The sequence below is a fragment of the Momordica charantia genome (genome assembly GCF_013281855.1).
Source record: "Momordica charantia cultivar OHB3-1 chromosome 3 unlocalized genomic scaffold, Mcharantia_2.0 BLBB01000003.1, whole genome shotgun sequence".
Classification (NCBI taxonomy): Eukaryota; Viridiplantae; Streptophyta; class Magnoliopsida; order Cucurbitales; family Cucurbitaceae; genus Momordica; species Momordica charantia.
In genome coordinates this window covers 19,559,387-19,573,943 of record NW_028275161.1, presented here as the reverse complement: position 1 = coordinate 19,573,943, position 14,557 = coordinate 19,559,387, and the positions used below count along the sequence as shown (strand labels likewise).

Sequence of the window (14,557 nt, the reverse complement as noted above, 5' to 3'; positions counted from 1 at the left end):
GTTAGACTCTCCCTTTTTCTTTTTAAGGGATGCAGGAAGCGTCGGTGAGTACGTGAAATGTGAGAAGTGTGCTATATACACTACAAGAATTTATTGTTTTCCTAACGAAATTTTTCCCAACATTAAAAATATCGTCGGGAGAAGTCAGTTCTCTCGACGAAAATAAAATTGTAGGAACAATTATAAGTTTTGTCAACGTTACTACATAAGAATCCGGATTGTAAAAGAATTGTTCATAATTCTCTATTGGTGAGAACAAGGATATTACAGAATCATCTAATAATCGTTGGAAAAAAGTCTATATTTGCCGACGTTTTTTACAGAATGTCGGCAAATATTCAATTTCTTCTAACGTTTTACAAAAAACGTTGGGAATATGAACAAATAAATTCAAACACACAAAAGTTACGCAATAAATATTTCGACGTTTTAATAAAAACGTGGGGTAAATATCCCTTCTCCCGACGTTTTTACAAAAACGTTGGGTGAAAATCACTCATCCTCACGTTTTATTAAACAAGTTGAGAGAAATAATTTTAAAAACGTTGGGATAACATAATGCATTCCAACAGTTTTACAAAAACGTTGGGACCATTGCGCCCATCGTTTTATTAAAAACGTCCATATATATGTTATTTCCTCCTATGTTTTGCAACAAATGGTGGGAATATGGGTTAATAAATTCAAACATACCAAAATTATGCGCTAAATATTCCGATGTTTTAATAAAAACGTGGGGCAAAGATCCCTTCTCCTCACATTTTTACTATAACGTTGGCAAAAGATCACTTATCTCCACATTTTACTAAAAACGTTGGGAAAAGTAACCTTTTCCTCGCGTTTTTGCAAAAAGGTTGACAGAAGATCATTTATCCCCACATTTTACTAAAAACGTTGGGGGAAGTAATTTTATCCCAACGTTTTTGCAAAAACGTTAGAATAACATAATATATCCCAACGTTTTATTAAAAACGTTAAGAGAAGTAACTTTATTCCAACATTTTTACAAGAACGTTGAGATAACATAATGTATCCCAAACGTTTTATATAAATTTTGGGGGTATTATTTTAAAATAAATTTGAAAGTTACAATATTTTAAAAATTAATTTTGAAAATAGAAATATTTTTTAAAAATAAAACCTTGAAAATGACATCTTTTTCCAACGTTATAAAAAAATGTTGGGAAAAGATAATTAAAAGGTGGGATCAGAAATCTTTTAAATTCCTAAATCTCATCTTTGTCCAATGTTATTATAAAATGTTGGGGGAGGGTCTCGGATACCAACGTTCATTAGAAAATATGGGGAGAAATTCTCGCATACCAACTTTTCTTAGAAAACGTGGGGAGAAATATGATAATCCTTTCCAACATTATTATAAAATTGTTGGGATAAATTAAATCATTGAATTTTCTAATTTCAGAGTTATAATTTTGGGTAAATTAGAACTTAAAGTTTAATTTCGTTAGATTAAGATAAATTAAGTTTTCGAATTTTGATTTTTAATTAAATCTTAATTCAAGAATTTAGAAATTTAATTTTTCTTTTGGATTTTATTATTGGATTTTAAACTTAAGTTAATCTATTAATTTATTTTCTCAAATCTTTTTGGGTGGGTTTTATTTTGGAGAAGAAGATTAAGAAAAAATCTATACTCTTTTATAAGGAATTAGAGGGTAAGATTACAACATTCAAATTTAATTTCGTCCAAAGTTTAATGCAAAATTATATATATTGTAACATTTAATGAAAAAAATCTTATGCCGACGTTTTTAAAAACATTGGGGGGGTATTATTTTTAAATTAAAATTTAAAGGTAGAATATTTTAAAAAGTAATTTCCAAAAACTTGTTTTTATTTCTAAAATTTGACTAAAAATTTATATATATTGAAGAAAAATGAAAAACATAATAAAGAAATTTTGTGAAAACAAGCCTTTTTAAAAATAATATTACAAAAAAAATAATATAGTTTTCAATGGAGGCCAAGTAATTTATTTTAGAACTAAAAAAATATAAGACTATCTAGGTGATCTCTCTTTTTCAAATTTGATATCTTACGTACAATATTATTTTTAATAATAATAATAATAATAATATTATTATTATTATTTAAACAAAATCTTATTTTGGTAAACCAATTTTAATCGGCACCTCCCACCCCTTATATTTTTCCCTCCCCAATTTCAAGCCGTATCCTACCCCTCGACTTTTCCCTCCAAATTGATTTTCGCTCTCCAATTTCAAACCGCTTCTCAGTCCCTCGATTTTTCCCTCTCCAATTTCAATTGCCGCCTCACACCCCCTCGATTATTCCCTCTCTTTCTTCGTCCCGACGCTATCGCTACCCACCAAAGCCGTCACCGTCGCTGCATTCCGCTGAAGCGGCTGCCGCCATCGCCATCGCATCGTTTCTGGAGGTCTCAGACTCTCTGCAACATCTGCTCTCACCGTTATAAAGCATCGTAATCTTGTGGTGGTGTTAAAGAATGGCTCACTTTTGTTGCATTATTTAGAATTGTTTTCAGGTTCTCGGAGTTGAGTGGAACGTGAGTCAGCTGGAAATTCAGAAAGCTTTCCACAAGTATTCTCTTGAACTGCCATCCAAAATTAACGTTCCTCTTCAATTTGATTCAACTCCACTTGTATTGTAATTAACACTCCGAAACTATACAATTATCGATCTGCAACTCTGAAGTTTTCTTGAACCTCGATTTCAGATGGGGAACATTAAAATTCCTACTGCTAAAACAAGAACCAGGAAGCGAGTCTCTGATCCCGATCTCACGAGCTCCGATCAAAGGAAGCGGACCGGCAATGATATTGACCTCGATCTCGACCTTTCCGAGTACGTACTATTTCCATTTCTGTTGCACTTTCTACTGATTTTCAGAAGCTTGATAATGATATCTGCTATGTGCAGCGATCTCAAAGGGATAGTGTCGGCACTGAATCAGATAAGAGAGAAAGCTCAGAAGGACGACCAGAAAAAGAATGAAGAGACTATCTCAAGGTAATTTGAGTGGTTTTGCTCGATCGGAAATTATTGATACTTATTTAATTGATAGGAGTAGCTGAAACTGTGTATTCTTGTGCGTATTTTCGATTCTCGAATTTCTGGACATGGCTGCTGATTTGCGCCTCATTTGTTTCTTTTAGTAGATTTGAACTGACCTCTGTAGTGATTTGATTCTATTATTTACGTGATGTGATTTCATTATAAAATTCAAATGGTTGCCTGATTCAAACTTGACTTTCTGGATCAGACTTGATCCGCCTCACCGTTTCTGTCAAACATTTGGCTGTTTTCCAACTTCGATCCGTGTCGCTCCTTTTTAATGACAGTTAAATTATTTTCTTAGCTAATGCTTCTCTTCATGTCGTTCACTAAAACGATTTTTTTAATGTTTACATTTTGACAGTGTATCCTCTGAGATCAGAACAATGATTGAGGAGGTGAAATCTAAATTTGAGAAGGACAGGTAGGTAACTCGATTGTGAGCATTTTCACTTGATCGAAATCTTCCGGTTCAGGACAGTTGCTCGCTTCTGTTTTTGGTTGAATTAGTACACAGAATAAAATCAATTTATTTTCCCCAACTAATTTCAGGCAAAGTTTTGCAAAAGCACTATCGAAAAGCTCAAAAGAGGTTGGTGGAGAACAAATATACTCGGAATATAGACCATTCATATTCAAGAGCAAATTCAGTCATTCTATTTTGTTTTAGTTCCATTGTACATTATCCACGTGTTGCGTTGAAATTAATTTGGCTTCTTTATAGTGCGAAAACTGTTTAAAGGACGAAACTGCTAAATTCCAAGCACTTCACGAGAAATTCACAAAAGAGAGAGCCACACACCTCCAGGCCATAAAAGGTAATATCCACTTCGAGTAATTTGGTGAAAAATTTTGCATTATTTAGTCATTACTTCTGTTTAGATTAATTTGCACTTTATTTATCAAACATCAACTATCGCATTCATGAGGTTAGGTTTCAATCTAGTAAATATTCACTTAACGTGAGGCCTTACCAATGAATAAGCAAACCCTTGTCATTTATAATTTCCAAATATCGCATTCATCAGGTTAGGTTTCAATCTGGTAAATATTCCAAATATATACAGAGTACAGACCATGGGCTTATGATCTTAAATCATTCAAGTTCAAGACGATTCTCTAAATAGTTCCCCCCACCCCTTTTTGGTTATGTTTTTAATTTCAGATGCTGTTTGGCTTTGCAGATACCATTTCCAAATTTGAAGAGGAGAAAGAAAGGCTATTCGCAAAATATGAACAACTGAGTAAGTAAGAAGTTGTACATCAATGAGCACCGAACGTTATATTATCTATTTGCCTTTGCATCTGTAACAGGAAAGAGAGAAAGGAACCTGATATCTGAACAAGAGAAAGCTTGTGCTGACAAAATTGCTCAACTGGAGGAGTCGTTGAAAAGGAAAAAGCAGGTATACGATCAGTAATTCATAAAATTATCACCAACGCCTTCCCCCTTCTATGCTAAGGTGCTCCTTATAACACTTCGATCTGGAACACAGGATGATAAGACTTTCAGCCTTTTGCGGAAAACTCTTGGTTCATTTCTAGAAACTGGTTCAGATGAGGACTTCCCAGCGGAAGATTGAAGGTGTTAATGCATTGAGCAGTGCTGAAAACATTCATGTAAGATTCCTCCGCATCATTCTCTGAAATACTTTGAAAATACCACACATCACACACCAACATTAGACAAACAATTTGCATTGCTTTAGTGTCTAGTCTACATTCTCGTATAGGCATATTCCTCTTTTAAGGGTCCTCTTAATAGTCTGGATTGGAAATTGAGCGTTAAGGGCCATTTCCTTTATCTTAATTGTTGGCCTTATGGCTGTAGCCACTTTGCCTCTCTAATTCTGCCAATCTCTATGAATTGTGAAGTTGTCTTAATTGCATCATCTCTATTATTAAGCGTTTTTGGCCATTCATGACACCGTCTACCAACATATTTAAATGTTGCCAAGACTTCATATTCCATGATGAAAAGCTTGCCTACCAATGTGATTTAATTTTAGTCTTCTATAATTTCTACAATATCCTACCTAATATTCCTAGTCCCTACCCCAAGCCAATCCCGATGAGATTTACATCTGATGAACGTCTTATCTAGACCCTGATTCAGTGGTCAGAGATGCCACACTAAGAGATCGTACATGAGAACTAGTTGAATCAACCCAACATCAATTTCTCCCACTTACACTTTGAGAACATAGTGGTTCTTAGGGTCATTTTAATTTTCACACTGCCAACTTAATCCAATACTGTAACATCTAAAAAAACTGCGTCACAACAATATATGCAGCCTTGATTCACTCTTTTGCACTATAAGAAAGTGTCTTAGATTGTTCAAATTTCAAATTGGAGAAAATTGCTAATGGCGTGGAGAAGAATTTAAAGTCAAGATCTCAAAAAATCTGCAAACAACTCAATTTAGCAATAAGAAAGTAGCCATCTGGTGTTCAATGAACAGGAAAATAAGGACTCGTTTGATGACGTTATCATTTTCAATTTTATTAAGAAATTCTAGCATTTTACAACTATGTAGATTTATTATTTCTCATTTTTTAGAAACATTCTCAAAATTGTAAAAATTTTGGAAACAACAAAAACAAGTTAGTTTCTTGTTCCTGCCTTGAATCTATTAATCTTGATGTCATGCAAAAAAGAAAAAACAGAAATCAGAAATATGAATGTTTCCAAAAGAGCTCTAAATACCATAAAATCATTAGCATTTTACAAATGAAACCGGTAAAAAAAAAAAGTCTTGAGCAACCAGGCTGTCCTATCTTGCATCTAATCTTTGCCCAGGTTAACCTGTCATCAACTCAAGAAAACCGTTTCATGAACTAAATTTATCTCAGTTTGTGCAAACCAAAATCACCTATTAAGTATGCTTGTCCCCAAGATTCCGTTTATTAAACCCGAGCAGCCAAAAAGAGGCTAGAATTGAAACCAAATTTGGTCCATAGATAGCTGTTTTAATCAATATATTCAATAAAAAAATTCATTTACATTGAAAAACACCTCATATATTGGCAGCACCTAATAAGGCTCCAAACAGCAGAACAAAAAATCAACATAAGTAGGAATTCAAAGTCACAAGGCAAAGACAAGTCACCCTTGGGGTAGATAACATGTTAGAAGTTGGGAAGAGCAGTTCCTAAGTTTCTTTACATAAATTCAAAAAACTAATAGAGAAATAAAAACTGCCGGTAATGAGTATGTTGTTTTTCCTTCTCTGCATGATTAAGGCTGCAAAGGAAAAGACCAATTCAGAAGATACCAGATCTTTTCCTAGCAGAAGTATCACATAAGTCATAGATAATCAGACTCTACTGGACAACGTTGGTAGGAGGGGTTGCTTGTCCCTGCTGGACAGACCACGGTGGGCGTCTGTTATGCACCTGCACAGCAACTTAGAGTTGTCAGAGGCTAAAATTTATGGTCATGATTTCTCATTCACACGATTAATAAAACAATCATCGTCAAACAGTGCAAAATACCGTAACCAATGCCCTTATTTCGATATAGTATGAAGAACTAGCAAAATAAGCATAATAAAGATCCATTCTCCTTGGTACTGCAAATTACAGCAGTTATGCTATGCCAAACACAGGTTACTGCCTACTCATGGGGTGATGGGGAGGATAAGTTTCACCAGATTCATGTTTTGTGCCTTTATGTTTACTTCAGAAAAGGCACGAATTTTTCACCCAATGATTAAAGAAAGGTCAAGTTTCCAGCATATCATGCTCCAACATAGTGAATGAGTGAGACAACCAGAAAGTTTAAGACTATACTTTACTTTCCAAGCAATAACTTTGCCAGAAAGCGGTTTCACATACCCCAATTTCTGTTACATTGGTACACGACGAACACCTAACTGATGATGCTCCATATGGGTACATCAGCAACAATGCACAGGAACCACATTTAACTTGTCCAACCTCCTGTGCTGGAAAAAGAGTGTAGCGGTTTTAGAAAGAATAGGAAAAGTTGTATTGTAAGAATTTGACAGCAAGTCAGTAGGAAGATTGGATCTATTGAGTTATTATTGAATAGTGAATCATGAAAAAAAAAATGACAAAATAGATAGACTTGAACTCACAAAGATTTGAAAATTGAAGTATTTTCTTCTTAACATAAATTTCATTCTTTCAATAGATTGATTCCATAAATGATCAAGTACATCCCAGTTCCAGGAAATTAGAGTTGACATGTAAAATCTGACTATTCTAATCCCATCCATATGCTCAATTCTTCAAAATTCAATCAATCTATGATGGAGTAATTATTTAGTCGATGGACACTCGGCAAGACAGTACACGTGAACACTACGTACACCAGCCGACCACTACCACAAGAAACAGTTATTCAAAAATACAACCAGACACTTTAACTCTAATGAAAGAGGAAGCAGTAGGAAAAATAAAATCGTTTTCAAGAGCTGAGAAGTGCTGATGGCACTTTGGAACCAATATACGTGGGACCTTCTTCAAAAGTAGCTAAACCAGCAGCAGATGAACGAGATAACAATTTTTTTTTCTGATATCCATGAGTGTACGGATTAGCTTATGTACATCTCGACTAAGAACGAGATAACTTTTAAGACAAAAATAACAGTTAAAACCAAAAAGAAGGAAAAGAGACAGAACCTTCTAGCACATAGTTGACTGTTGAACAGCAAGAGCACCGAACATATCTGGCTCCCTTTAAATACTTAAGCAGGCGACGGCAGGAACCACAGACCATTTGTGCCATATCAGCTGCACATCAAAACGTCTCCAGTGAGAATATTTGACAATCTCGGGATCTTGCAGTAAAACGTGCTAATAAGAATGTTCCAACTTCTATCCACTTTTGTCAAATTAACATCGATCCCATGAACATGAACTATGAATTCTTCGAGCGGATTAATAGTGCATAGATACGAATAGAACTAATTCCAATATGATTTTTGCTGCTAAATTTGGTTAACAAGTTCACAGTCTTAACTAATTGAAAGAAATCACTAAATCGATTCGCTCACAAACTCGAACACCGAAAATAATGTGCAGGACTTACTAAACAAAATCTCAACTTGTGTATTAACAGTCAATCAACTGAAGTTTAATCACATGTATTAAGAGCCAGTGGTGGAAAATAATTAGATGCTTGGAATCTCAGAACCAAATACGAAAACTCGCAAAGTCATACAAATTAGTTTAGTGTAATTCGAGAGAAGGCGATAAGTTTAACAGGTCCGAAGCAAAGATCCGAGTTATTATAGATGTAAACATACAATTTCTTCGATTCCAAGACGGAACGAATACAAAATTAATCGCAAAATCTGAAGAAAAACTCGGAAGTACTCACAAGAAAGTGGCGGCGGTGGTGGAGGCGGCGGCGGCGGAGTGATAGGTTCCCATCCGGGAGGAGGTCCGTCATCTTCGTCATTGTCGATTTCCTGGAATTCCATTCTCTCGATTTGTCGTTCCTAAAAAATCGACCATGCCTTCTACGGTAGTACTGTACCGCTATAAACCTCCCGCACGAACACGGTGAACTACTGTCGCACTGACTTCTCAATTGCTTTTTTATGCTATTTTTTATTTTTAGGTTTAAATGTTTTCTATTCTATTGAGCAAGATCCTAAATTTTTTTTTCTTTTTATCATTATTATCCGAATCAAATTCCTAAATAGCTGGTTATCATAGAATTTAAACTTGTTAGTTTTGAATCTTAAAAAAAAAAAGGAAAAAAGATTTTCTAATCTTTTTAATTTATCTAGGTTTTTTTGGACCACTGAACCAATTCAAGATTGTTAAGATTTTAAATATTGATGTGACTAATCTAATTTATCTTGGTTGGAGATAAATATGCTCAGCTATGCTCGCTTTCAAATTCATGTCCAGGACGTATGCTAATATCGTTGAGCTACACTCATGTGAGTCATTCTACTTGCCTGTATAAATCTTGTTTTATCAAAATTTTATGTTTTCTCACACTTCTTTTAAATTTTAACTAAACTTCTTGTGGGCACACACCACAACTCACATAGAACAAAGGAATACGAGCACTAAAGAGAAAGCTTTATTAGTCTAAAAAACTATGGAAGAGTGAGCTTCGTAACAAATATGGGTGGTCGAAACTTGAAAGTTGTGATTAAAAAAGGGAAAAATAGGGGGGGGGGGGGGGGGGGGGGGGGGGGGGGCTCAAGGTTAATGTCATGACTGGTGAACTATTATCAAGTTGGCTTGTCTTTTTTATTATAAGAAAAGAACTATTTTATTATAACAATTTAATGAGTTTAGACTAAATTATCCAAAAAGAAAAAAAAAAAACCCTCCACAAATACCTCTATCTCTTTCCTAGATATTTAAAAATTATTTTTCTAAGATCAGCTAATATTTTAAATGAAAAAATTGATGCAACAATTAATATAGAAGTTCGTCCAACAGAGAGAAAATATGGAAGAAACTATCATTTTTAAGCAAGGAAGAAGCTTTCATTTTTTAAACGGAGACAAGGACAAAATTGAGTAGATAATGAAGAAACAAACTTTATTTACAATAGAGTAAAAATAATTTTAGAACAAAACTGAATGTAATTTGATATATCATTTTAGATTTTTTTTAAAGTTAGACATCGTTTTAGATTCTATTACGTCGACTTTTCATTAAAAATAGTAATTAATATAACAAATATTTGTTTAAAGGATATTTTTTTTGAAACACTTATAAAAATGTAATATCGAAACTTTTAAAATAGTAGAGGTATTTTTGAAACAAATGTCAAAGTGTATTTTATAATTAATCTTGAATACATGAAAGATAAACCATAAAAGTATATCAAGTCTGGAATAGGAAACAAAATCAACCCGAATATAATTAAGTTTGAATTTTCATCCGACGTATTATACACTAGGATAAGGTTGTTGTCACCTGTCACCCACCAGAAAGGCGAACTGTGTAATTGAGGATAAAAATCTTCGCGCGACTTCGACTCAGCCATAAGCAAACCGAAACAATCCAACCATTCATATTCGTAAACAGTCCCCACCACTGCCCCGTCGTTGTTCTTGCAATAAAAATCTCCTTCACCACCGCCACGACTACACTTGACAAGATGTAGAGCACCACAAATGCGACACCCAGAAGCCCAGCAGCACGAAAACCACTACATTCGCTGGTTTCTTCAACAACATGGCTTGTGGAGTTGTTTCCATGACGATCATACCTCTAAATTCCAGTTCGAGTTACAGTTCCTGCTTATCATATGTTCGGAGGCGTCCTCTGACCCACAATCTTCCCTCTGAAAATTCCAGAGTTCACTGCTCAAAGTTTAGCCGAGATTTGTCTCTAACCACTGGTAAGATTATCAATTCCTCTGTCTCCTGATCTTGTTCTTCGCTTGTTCCATGAATTGGTAGCGAAAGTGTTTGAGGAATCTTTGTATTTTGACGAGTTCTGAGTCTCTTGAATGCGTAATTTCAAATGAAATTTGAATTTTCTATTGGGTATTTTTTTGTGGCTTCACCCAGTTATGAAGTTTGCATTTGTTTCAATGGCTTCTGTTAATTATTAGTTAACATGGCTTCGGATAACTTGTGGCAGAGAAACTTGGAAATGGTGATGCTATGACTGGAGGAGCGTTTGATTTTAGAAAAGCAACAACATCGCTTACTGAAAGGTCAATCTCTACATCAAAGAAGGTAACTCTTGTAAGGCATGGTCTTAGCACTTGGAACGAAGAGAGTAGAGTTCAGGTTTGTACTGTTCCTGCTCTAATCATTATCTTTTCGACATTGGGGCGTCTGGGGAATACTCGTTCATTTGCTTGATATCGATTGGCGTGTGCTGGTGTTCCTGCGTATTCCAATCCTTGGATGCATTAGGCTGTGTTTATGAACTAATTTAGTTTATTCTGGACATGCCTTGTCATGTGTGTTGGCACATGAGATAATTTCTATGAATGAAATACTATGATTGTGCTATTTGGCGAACTTGCTGGTTTATAAGTACAGGGAAAAGAGCCCTCGAGAGGCAGTCCACTTGGCAAGATTTTGGGGTTTCGGGTCATACTAGCTTAGAGGTCTCAAGTTTGAACTTTCTGATGAGTTTAATACCAAAAACCCTTTATGTCTCCCGAGTCCGGGCCTTGTGGCGAATGTGAGAAGTTGCCTTTTGCTCTAATAATACATGTCATTGAAAAGTTTCGCTTCTTAGAAACTTGTGTTGAGTTAAAACAACTAAGTTTCCATCTGTTTATCTTTGGTTTTCTAGTTTAGTTCATTCAACAAGAGAAACATGTGGAAATGTTAGCAACATGCTTGAAGATTTGGTGCTTGCTTTATAAAATTTATGCTCCATGTATATTTGATGGGTATAAAAATTATGTGGCTACTTGTTGAGATACACATTCTGAGATGACTGCAATGTATTTTAAAGAATACCTGCTTGAATGTAATTACTATTTACTAGTTTGGATTTGTGTGCAACTTCTCCCTAAATGGACTATAAACCGTGAAAATTTGTGATTTCTTTCTCTGGGAAGACCGTAAAGATAGCTGCAACTGTGAACTTAAAAGGGAGATATCCCATTCTTCTTCTTGCACCACTGGATTTTAATTTTACATTTAGCCTACTGTTGTTGAAAAAACATGCAGGGAAGCTCGGACTTATCTCTCTTAACACAAACTGGGGTGCAGCAAGCAGAAAAATGCAGAAGAGCCTTGGCAAACATAAATTTCGATAGATGTTTTGCAAGTCCGATATCACGTGCCAAGGTTGAAAGGATCCAAAGACATTATTATATATATAATTCTCTTTTCCATCGTAATCATGTATTATTTTTTCCATATGTCATTGAGTGCAGTCAACTGCTGAAGTACTATGGCAAGGAAGGGAAGAAGAACTGATCTTTCTTGATTCTCTGAAGGAAGCCCATCTGTTTTTTCTTGAAGGCATGAAAAATGGTCTGTCCCCTGCTCTTATGATTACCATTTTGAAATCTCATCAGTTTATACATTCACACAAGCTAAACACCACCATCCACTAATTTCATCTAAAAGCAATTTGGAGAATGCTCTTTTCCAGTCCCTAGGAGATGAATGTTTTCTTGCAATTGGCATGGTTCTTAGTCTTGAGAATTGAGACTTCATGTAGATCTTAAAATATTGCTTAGAATACGTCCTTTTGCACATTCTGTTTCGATCATAGAAATCATGATTAGAATTTGGAGGCAGTGGATGCTAAGAAGATTTATCCAAAGGAGTACACTACATGGCGAGAAGATCCTGCTAGATTTTGCGTAAATGGTGTCTACCCTCTTCGAAAAATTTGGAGTACAGCAAGAGAGGCTTGGAGGGAAATCTTGTTATCACCTGTGAGATACTTTCATTCAATCTAATTCCATCAATTAGAATTACAAGCTTGTGTGGTGTGGCTGCCTTTTAACAACTATGTTGATTGTCAGGGAGAGAACTTTTTGGTTGTCACTCACAAGTCTATATTACGGGCACTCGTCTGCACAGCCTTGGGGCTTGGCCCTGAGAGGTATGTGATGCCATTACTTAGGATTTCTTATAATAAGTTCCAAAATCTTGAACGTGTCTCTGTATCAATGGCATTTATGGTTCAGGTTCCGAGCAATCGAGATAAACAATGGCGGGATATCGGTGTTCAAGTTCAACGAAAGAGGAGAGGCAATGCTTCAATCTTTGAATATGACAGCACACATGTATAGCGATCACACCTATTTTTACTGAAACTAGGAAGTATGTAGAAATGAGAATCATAATATATTTTTTGTGAAGATGATTATTTACATGAAAATGAAATCTCGGGCTTGGTTTTATGAACGATATGGGGCTTCAATAAAAGGAATTGTGTTTGGAATTTGGATGGATGGCTCCAATTTGTCAAAACTTTACATGAAATTCCCTACAAGGGAGCGAGAAGATGAGTCTTTTTGGTTAAGTTTTGAAACTATGAGACGAGCGGAATAAGGCAGCGTCAAGAATGGCGGCCTTTTATATGAAAATCTATTTTTTAAAATTAAATATTCAAAAGCTTTTCATTTTATTTATCTTTTTAAATATTTATTATGAATTTTGTAAGTTAATAATGGTGAAATAATACATTCATTTATGTTTAGAAATAAATTGGAAACAAAAACAAAAAGGTAATAAATTTTATTTTCTTATTTTTAAAATTTCAATACAATTTTTTAAAATATTTCTTGAGAACGAAAAATGAAAAACAAAAATAGTTATTAAACGCAACAAGAAACGAATGCATTATCAAACAAAAGGAAAAGCTATGAAAATTATGCTTAAAGTAAAACAAAGACCCACCATTTAGATTTGAAATGCGTCAAAGAAATAACCTCGTGATAGAAAGGAATGACTTCGTTCTACATGCAAATTTGGAATATGAAGGAAATGGAACGATCGTTCATTCTAGTTCTAGATTTGGAATAGTTTAACGTGAGGACAAGATACGATGGACAAGATTGAAAGGTTTTAGCAACGACAAGAGGAGGAATAGGCGATCGACGAAAAGGAGTGGAGGTCGATGGAAAGAGATAATGCAGCAACAACACTCATTTAAAAACGTCTAATCACCTAGTTACGGGCCAACATCAATTTTCAATTTAACGGTCAAATAAGGATCATTTTAAATTATTTATCAAATTTTAGAAAGTAAAGTGTCCATTTTCAATTTTAGAGATTTAACAAACACTAGTTTTATAAACCAAAGTATATTTTACTAATAACTATCTATCCGTTTGCAAAGTAAATAAATACATCTTTGTATCATGACATGGATTTAAATAATTAGGTTGGTCACTTGGTTGGACCCATCAGATTCGTTGTCCAATAAACAATCATTTCGTCCATCACGAAACCCTACAATTTTATTTGAATTTATGGGGTTTCCCATTATTATTATAATTATCTTACTAAGAAATCGGAACAGTAAACAATTAATTTATAATTAATATACCATTTAGTACAATCTTGGAAATTAAAAAATGGAGATCAGATACCAATGCGATAACAAAAGACAATCACGCCACGTAATCTCCATGTAAGAATGTCTTTCTAAAAAATAAAAAAAGAGGAAAAGTTCTGTAAGTTTAAAAAAGATTTAACGGTTGAATTTTTTATGCCAAACGTTGTTAAATGGGGTGGGTCCAATCTCACTATAATATTAAATTTTGATTTACGCTCTTATACGTTTATGAATTCGACACGCATAGTCACAAAAATTGGATCAACATCAGGATAATAACATTTTAGAAATTGTTGGTTCATCAGTCGTTTTAATGAGGTCCATTGGGATCGACGAATCGATTAATCGGTTACGAACTATCAATTGATGCTCTCTTAAAACAGATACACTCATCTCTAATCTATTTACATGATGTTTTGTTGATATTTCTATCAATATCGATGTTAAAAATATGATGTCACGCATCTAAGCTAATTAAAGTAACTGCATGTAATAAGTGGTAAAAACAC

General features: G+C 34.5%; 3 protein-coding genes across 4 annotated transcripts; 2 read left to right on the top strand and 1 right to left on the bottom strand.

The window, feature by feature from the left end:
• The first annotated feature begins 2,185 nt into the window (after positions 1-2,185).
• Positions 2,186-4,941, top strand: LOC111010912 (DNA ligase-like protein). 2 transcript variants are annotated; one of them, XM_022284489.2, is made up of 10 exons: positions 2,186-2,419; positions 2,516-2,583; positions 2,720-2,847; positions 2,923-3,012; positions 3,422-3,481; positions 3,610-3,649; positions 3,782-3,875; positions 4,242-4,301; positions 4,372-4,463; positions 4,554-4,941. In XM_022284489.2, exons 3-10 carry the CDS (start codon positions 2,720-2,722, stop codon positions 4,638-4,640), a joined length of 651 nt encoding a protein of 216 aa, XP_022140181.1. In that variant the 5' UTR covers positions 2,186-2,419; positions 2,516-2,583; the 3' UTR covers positions 4,641-4,941. The 2 variants fall into 2 exon arrangements, with proteins under 2 accessions (XP_022140181.1, XP_022140180.1); XM_022284488.2 differs by having other exon boundaries at positions 2,186-2,583.
• A 1,056-nt stretch (positions 4,942-5,997) lies between these two features.
• Positions 5,998-8,614, bottom strand: LOL2 (lsd one like 2). The gene is made up of 4 exons (XM_022284491.2): positions 8,407-8,614; positions 7,707-7,817; positions 6,897-7,006; positions 5,998-6,455 (listed from the first exon to the last, which is right to left on the bottom strand). Exons 1-4 carry the CDS (start codon positions 8,507-8,509, stop codon positions 6,384-6,386), a joined length of 396 nt encoding a protein of 131 aa, XP_022140183.1. The 5' UTR covers positions 8,510-8,614; the 3' UTR covers positions 5,998-6,383.
• A 1,439-nt stretch (positions 8,615-10,053) lies between these two features.
• LOC111010666 (putative 2-carboxy-D-arabinitol-1-phosphatase) lies at positions 10,054-12,895 on the top strand. Its single transcript, XM_022284161.2, has 7 exons — positions 10,054-10,401; positions 10,647-10,798; positions 11,699-11,818; positions 11,908-12,007; positions 12,278-12,417; positions 12,508-12,587; positions 12,673-12,895. The coding sequence occupies exons 1-7, from the start codon at positions 10,236-10,238 to the stop codon at positions 12,797-12,799; spliced, it is 885 nt and encodes a 294-aa protein (XP_022139853.1). The 5' UTR covers positions 10,054-10,235; the 3' UTR covers positions 12,800-12,895.
• Positions 12,896-14,557: the final 1,662 nt, after the last annotated feature.

Coding starts and splice junctions, on each gene's coding strand:
- LOC111010912 (XM_022284489.2), top strand. CDS start 2,720: ATGGGGAACATTAAAATTCCTACTGCTAAAACAAGAACCAGGAAGCGA. Junction 3,650..3,781: donor TATCGAAAAGCTCAAAAGAG/GTTGGTGGAGAA, acceptor GCTTCTTTATAG/TGCGAAAACTGTTTAAAGGA. Junction 3,876..4,241: donor ACACCTCCAGGCCATAAAAG/GTAATATCCACT, acceptor TTGGCTTTGCAG/ATACCATTTCCAAATTTGAA.
- LOL2 (XM_022284491.2), bottom strand. CDS start 8,509: ATGGAATTCCAGGAAATCGACAATGACGAAGATGACGGACCTCCTCCC. Junction 7,818..8,406: donor ACCACCGCCGCCACTTTCTT/GTGAGTACTTCC, acceptor TTTGATGTGCAG/CTGATATGGCACAAATGGTC. Junction 6,456..6,896: donor CCAATGTAACAGAAATTGGG/GTATGTGAAACC, acceptor GTTGCTGTGCAG/GTGCATAACAGACGCCCACC.
- LOC111010666 (XM_022284161.2), top strand. CDS start 10,236: ATGGCTTGTGGAGTTGTTTCCATGACGATCATACCTCTAAATTCCAGT. Junction 12,008..12,277: donor TCTTGAAGGCATGAAAAATG/GTCTGTCCCCTG, acceptor ATTTGGAGGCAG/TGGATGCTAAGAAGATTTAT. Junction 12,418..12,507: donor GGGAAATCTTGTTATCACCT/GTGAGATACTTT, acceptor GTTGATTGTCAG/GGAGAGAACTTTTTGGTTGT.